The sequence below is a fragment of the Scardinius erythrophthalmus genome (genome assembly GCF_964197995.2).
Source record: "Scardinius erythrophthalmus genome assembly, chromosome: 14".
Taxonomy (NCBI): Eukaryota; Metazoa; Chordata; class Actinopteri; order Cypriniformes; family Leuciscidae; genus Scardinius; species Scardinius erythrophthalmus.
In genome coordinates, this window is record NC_138234.1 from 4,115,936 (window position 1) to 4,122,832 (window position 6,897).

At 36.5% G+C, this 6,897-nt stretch overlaps 1 protein-coding gene across 1 annotated transcript; it reads left to right on the plus strand.

The window, feature by feature from the left end:
* The first annotated feature begins 1,745 nt into the window (after positions 1–1,745).
* LOC308701478 (uncharacterized protein) lies at positions 1,746–6,340 on the plus strand. The gene is made up of 2 exons (XM_081383795.1): positions 1,746–1,813; positions 5,040–6,340. The coding sequence occupies exons 1-2, from the start codon at positions 1,765–1,767 to the stop codon at positions 5,768–5,770; spliced, it is 780 nt and encodes a 259-aa protein (XP_081239921.1). The 5' UTR covers positions 1,746–1,764; the 3' UTR covers positions 5,771–6,340.
* Positions 6,341–6,897: the final 557 nt, after the last annotated feature.

Sequence of the window (6,897 nt, forward strand, 5' to 3'; positions counted from 1 at the left end):
GCAGAAACACATGTGTTCACAAAGTTGTTCATTCTGATATTGCACAGTAAAAAGAAAAGAAGAATTGCCCATCATTGTCTCGACCCTGATTTGTGTTAGACAAACACAACAGTCTGTTTCTTTTCCCATACAAAACGGTAAGATGTTAGCGAACTACTTTGTTGTTATGAAGTTATTAGGGAATCGGATTCATATCGACAAATTACAAGGGTTGATAATGTCATCAGCGGCTGTCTTTATATTTACATTTATATAACTGTTGTTATATATTTTCTGTATCATTCTTGTATTCTCTATATTCTTGTTGAATGAGTATTGATAGTCTATGGCTCATCACTATTATCAGAGCAGCTGAAAAGCCTCTTTATTTCATGTCAATAGATCCTGTTTTCTCTTCATTCATTATGCTGATGTCTTCAGATCTGTAAATTGACACATTAAGCTCATTTTATTGTCAACAGATTTGAGCAAACGACACGATCAGCTATTGTGACATCTGCAAGATATAGGTAAGTTTCATAATGGCTTTTATTTCAATAATCTGTGATGAACCATGTTTCATATGCAAGACAATAAACAAAAACAAAGTTGAGTTAACTGTATTGGTGTGCCATTTGTTTCTTGCAAATCTGTAAATATATTTTTATGTTTGAATCTTTTTTTTTATTCTTAAAGGTCCCGTTATATGCCCCTTTTCACAAGATGTAAAATAAGTCTCTGATGTCCCCAGAGTGTGTATGTGAAGTTTGAGCTCAAAATACCCCACAGATCATTTTTTACAGCATGTTTAAATTGACATTTTTTGGGGCTCAGAAAAACGACCTGTTTCAGTGTGTGCCCTTTAAATGCAAATGAGCTGCTGCTGGACGACCCAGGGGGCGGAGCTTCATGAGCTCACGCTCAGTCTGTCAGGACAAATTCATCTCACGGAATGATGATAATATCAGAAACTCTCAGTAACGGCTTTCATTTCGAGTCGGACAATAATGCCTACAGAGTCAGAGTGCTGTATAGAGATAAAAACAGGTATGGTTTAGTAGTTTAATTACGGTTATTATAACGTATTTGTCATCTGCTTGTAGGCTATGTATCCATTATTTATTAATAGCCTACAAGTCTGCTGTCTGAATGATGATCAAACATATACTGATGAGTTTAAGAAAGTTTATTGTACATCACACAAAAGATGAAGCGTCAGTTTTACTTCAGAAAATCACCGTAAGAGCTGAGTAAACACAGTAGCCTAAGTTATAAGAAGTGCGCAAGTAGCCAGTAGAGTTGAGGGAGCATTCCTGTGGGCGGAGGTTAGTCAAGAAACGTTTCTGGTGATGTCACTAAAGAAGGAAGTAGAGGGATGTAGTCCAATCGAGCCGTTTTTTGTAGTCAACTTCTGTTAAATAAAATATCTCGCTTGGCATTGAACTTTGAGCTTTATAATTTTACAGATATTATTTATGCTCTAACAGCAACATTACACACTAACTAAAGTTTGAAACATGGGATCACGCAGAACGGGACCTTTAATTTTTTTATAATGTGACTATAAATACTTAAAGTGGGTGGACTATTTTTTTTTTTTACTTAGTAAGTGATTTCTTCTCGATTTTGTCAGATCTGCTCCTCCTCCTTCAGTGAAGCTCCTCCCACTGCAATTCACCAATAAATGCTGGAATATTCCCATCAGCTACAAGTGAAGACGAGCATCAAACCATCAGGAAGAGCTGAAATCTGCAAAGACAGAGTTTATTGAAGGACAGTGAGAACATGAGAGATCCAGAACACTGCAGAATGAAACACACTGAAGAACAAAGAGGTTGGTGTTTATTCCTGATTCTTCATTAGTGAGGCTGAAGAACATTAAGGTTATAAAGCAGTTGATCAGATTTAGCTCTGTTATAGTAGGACAAATCTAGTTGTAAATTATAATTAAAGCAGCAAATAATATGAACCGAGTGCAAAAATCTTTTTTAACAAGAATGTTTGTTATCTGTAAGTCAATATTAGTATTATCTGAGCATTTATTTTCTGTTTATTTCATATCTGGTTCACAATTACTGCAACCAAATTATGGATATGTCTTAATACAGTTTTTGCACATTCCAAAATATTGTTATTATCTTGCTAGAACACCAACATTTAAAAACAATTATCAAATAAATAGACTTTGCTACACGTGATGTAGTTTGTGTAAAAACAGGGAGTGTTAAAATTATAGCATTATTGCGTATTTTTAACCCCCTGAGGTCGACAATCGCGCCGGCACGATAGGCTCGCTTTTTTTTTATCAGTTCAAACGAGATTAATTTTGCTCTGTTGACTTTGATATTACAAACAAGTTTCATACATCAATCGATTCTGTTAAATGTGTATTATTTTTGTGTATACTCACAATAAAAACAAAGTGTTGTGCTTTTTGCCAAATAAAGAAAAATAAACATGGTGCGAGTTCTGCCTTCTCTCTGCCAGTGTAGTCCATTCTGAAACGCATCCGAAAATGAACAATAACTCGGAAAATGAGCGAATACTCAGTCAAACAGGCATACAGACACACAGGCATGAAGCTTGAATTCTCTTCTTTTAAATGAAGTAATTTATATAAAAAAACAAATATTCTCAGTTCATGTAATCTGTAAAAAAAGAGCAAGATGTCAGTCGTTCACATCTCATCTAATTATTTTTAATGTGACCCCGCCCACGGAGAGTGCGCGCTATTCAAACGCAAATGACTGAGGCAATCCTGCAAACTTGTGAACACCCCCATATCAGCTCGAGAAAACACAAGTTTAATCAGATCATTGTAGCCTACTTGTTTACACCGTCTCGCAGCGATGTGAGGAATAATAATAATGGAAAATGTACCTCAGAAGTGCGGGTATTTCGAGGAGCAAGGATCCGACTGAGCTGAGGAATACTGTAGTGAGTTTTTTTTCCTTCTCAAGTGAATCGCGTTTCTGTGTGAATGAATGAACGGCAGAGATGCGCTGTTTACCACAGCTCGCAAAAAGACAGTTTAAATTTAAATCGCGTTTCTGTGTGAATGAATGATGATGTTTTAGCAAACTGTATTGCTATACTGAGATTAGTAAAAATCGACTGAAATATGTTGAAATAAAATGTAGGCTATTTGTATAAGCAACGTATTAAACTGCAAATTAACATTTATATGCCCTAATATTTCATAAAAACAACGTTACAGTCAGGCGAAATATGAAAGACAACATTTTGTTGACTAGATTTGGGTACAGTTTTTACTGTAGAATATACTGCCACATCAAATAAGCTTTTGTTTAGCAATTTCTGCTCATATGTTGTATATGTATATATATGTATATGTATATATATATTTTTGTCAAAAATAAAGTCATCAAACTAAAATGTTAGCTGTTCCAATGTTGGCTATATTCAAACTAATGAATACATATGATAAAATGTTGGCCTATAATCTTTTTTTTTTTTTACAAAGAAAGAGTATACTTGAAATATTGTTGAAATTGTAATTATCGTTGTAATTGTAACCTTTTTAATAAAATAGCTAAACATATTTACAAGATAGATGTAAGCAAAATCTTAAATGGACAATATAAGTCTTCTAAATATATCTTTTGTCCTTGCATTATGGCTCAGTCAGTGTCACATCTGAATGAATGGCTCATTACGCATAATGGGTGGGACATTGTATTCTCAGGTGTAAACGCCCCCCTCGCATATTGGCTTTCCAGGCAAAACCTGTCTTACTCAATTTAAACCAATGTATTGTTTTATTTGAACGATTAGGCAGGATGATTTTCACATCATTTTGAAGCCAGAACTCGAAGCGACAACATCCTTGTGGACACATATTTTGTATGAGTTTTGTGGTCTTTCAACTTTCATTTTATTTTTTTTCAATAACCACGCATAAACATTATTCTCTTAAAAATTCAAACATATACATGCATCTTGAGCACATATTATGGTAGCCCTGTTTGTGCTATATAGATTGAATTTACACCTTTGCCATTATCATGTTTATAAATAACTGAAAAAAACACAAATGTCAGAGCATGTCAGAACACCTCCAGGGCCCAGAAAACCCCTCAGACCCCAGAGGGTTAAAATGTTAATATTTTAGGTAGTTGCACAGTTTATCAAATATTTAATAGTTCTCACTACAAAAATGTGATTTACTCAGAGCCCCTAAAGGGACATGGTGATGGAAAAACTATATTTCACATATTTAGACGTTTGCTTTCCTGCTCCAACCCCCTCTTTCTTACCACAAGGGCCATTAGTGATCCGTAAAGAAGTGCTGATAGTGATAAAGGTCTGTCGGCCAAGATGTGTGTGTACATCTGAGGTTTGCTAAATGTCACACTTACAGCTTTCCCACGATGTGGGAAAGCTGTAATCTGCTGATTGGTCAGTTTAAATGTCTCACATTTGGTTTCAATCACTTGTTCAAAAGGATTAAAGAAGATTGTGAGGCTTTGTCTACAGCTGGTGTTAAGATGCATTTTGGTCAGTTGGATCACAAGTATACAAGGGACCAATCCCGTTTACACCTGGTGTTTCAAATCCATCTCTATTATCCACTTTTGTTCTGTTTCTTTGAGGGGACGGTCTATGGGCAGGTAAATGTACGGCTTTCAATATAATGGGTGAAATAAGCTCATGCACTTTGCATGTGAGCATGACCAGAGACGGACAGAAAATTATATGAAGAGTTTTGTTTCTGCTCTTAAAGCTGCAAGTCCACGTCAAACACAGAGTTTTCCTTCTTCAAACCAAACTTGGGTCTTCAGCCAACAAAGTTTAAATGCCGTCTGGCTACAGCGCTTCCCATAATGTTTACGCATTTGTGTCTGTTTGAACACACTCGACCACATGAGCGTCTACACTACCAAAGCAATCCGGTTGAATGTGTTTTCGACTACTAGTGGTCAAAAGTGGAAAAGCTCAAATTGTTTGAGACCTTGTTTACACCAGTGTTTAGCACGTCCACTTGTGATCGATTTTTTCTTTTATTGATTTACTGAGCACTTTTTCAACTTTAATTTCAGGCCCGATGGATGAAAATGAAGAAGTGAATGAAGTGGAGAAACATAAAAGAAGATCTCAGAAATCTTTCACTTGCACTCAGTGTGGAAAGAGTTTCACATGCAAACAGAGTCTCAATGTTCACATGAGGATCCACACTGGAGAGAAACCGTTCACATGTGATCAGTGTGGGAAGAGTTTTACACAACAAGGAAACCTTAAGTCTCACATGATCATCCACACTGGAGAGAAACTGCACAAATGTGATCAATGTGGTAAAACATTTTTGAGGGCTTCAAACCTGAAGAGGCACATGTCAGTTCATTCACAGGAGAAACCACATTCATGTTCTTTGTGTGGAAAGAGTTTTTCACGTCTGCAGAGTTTAAAAGAACATCAGAAAATACACACTGGTGTAAGAAATCATGTGTGCTTTGAGTGTGGGAAGACTTTTATCACAGCTGAAGAGTTGAAACAGCACCAGAGAATTCACACTGGAGAGAAACCTTACAAGTGTTCACACTGCGACAAGAGATTCAGTCAGTCAGGATCCCTGAAAACACATGAGAGGATCCACACTGGAGAGAAACCTTACAAGTGTTCACACTGCGACAAGAGATTCAGTGACTCAGGAACCCTGAAAACACACGAGAGGATCCACACTGGAGAGAAACCGTATCACTGCACTGCATGTGGGAAGAGCTTCAGTCATTCATCTACTCTACACAGACATACAAAAACTCACATTAAGTAGCTTATCTTCAGTTCCAGCACTTTCAAGTGCGATGCCACCTCTCTTTCCTATTAGTTTGTCTTAACCAGCCACAACCACGGCTGTAGCCAGTTATGAACTCACCGAGGTCCAGACTTCAGTATATTTCCGAGGTGTATATAACAAAGGTTGTGAAATAATTAACCCCGAACCCCCTGAACTACCTCATATATGGGACACCGGCAATTCTAGAACTCTACGGCCCTGGCCACAACCATCGACAGTATAAAAGAAACATTGTCAACATTTGTCACATTAAATAGTTTATATTTAACTGTGAGATTCACATCAACTCAAAGATAAAGTTCCTTCCCAAAGAGCAATATCGCATATATAAATTTGCTTAATATAATCTATATGTTTAAAAGTACAAGTGTTTTTTTTTTAAACATTTTTTACTTACTGTTCTTGCTCAGGAAGCTGAAGAAGAGGCTGATTGAGATGCTTTATTATCTTGTTAGTCAATAAAGAGAGAGATCTGTCTTATTTGCTTCCAATTTTACTTTCTTTATTTTTGTATTTGCTGTACCAAGTATTAAACTTTTATTGTCCATTTTTATTGTCTGCTCCTCCTTCTTGCATCAAGAAAAAATAATTAGTTAATTCTAATGTTTTCCTGTTGTTAGTTTGATTGCTTCTATTGCTCTCCTCATTTGTAAGTCGCTTTATATAAAAGCATCTGCTAAATGATAAAATATAAATGTATTGTGTTTAACAGATTTTATAAGGAAGCAAATTGATGGGGGATCTCTTGGATCTCCAAAAAGCTTTTGACAGTGAATCATTCAATACTGTTAGATAAGAGTCATGTTTTTTTCCAAGTATGCTGATAGCCTGGTTGAACTTTTATTAAACTGGGAGAATTCAAAGTGTAGAAATTGATGGGTTTCTCCCTTTCATCACGTGCAAAAGGCAGCGCAATACTGCTAATCTGCGTCCCATTCTCTCATCCTCACACACACCTCTCTCTCTTTCCGTGGGTCTATGGAATTGTCAGTCAGCAGTCAATAAAGCTTACTTTATTCCAGCCTTTGCATCTCATTCTACTCTTAGTATCCTGGGCTTGACTGAGACCTGGATTCGTCCAGAAGATTCAGCAACCCCCGCTG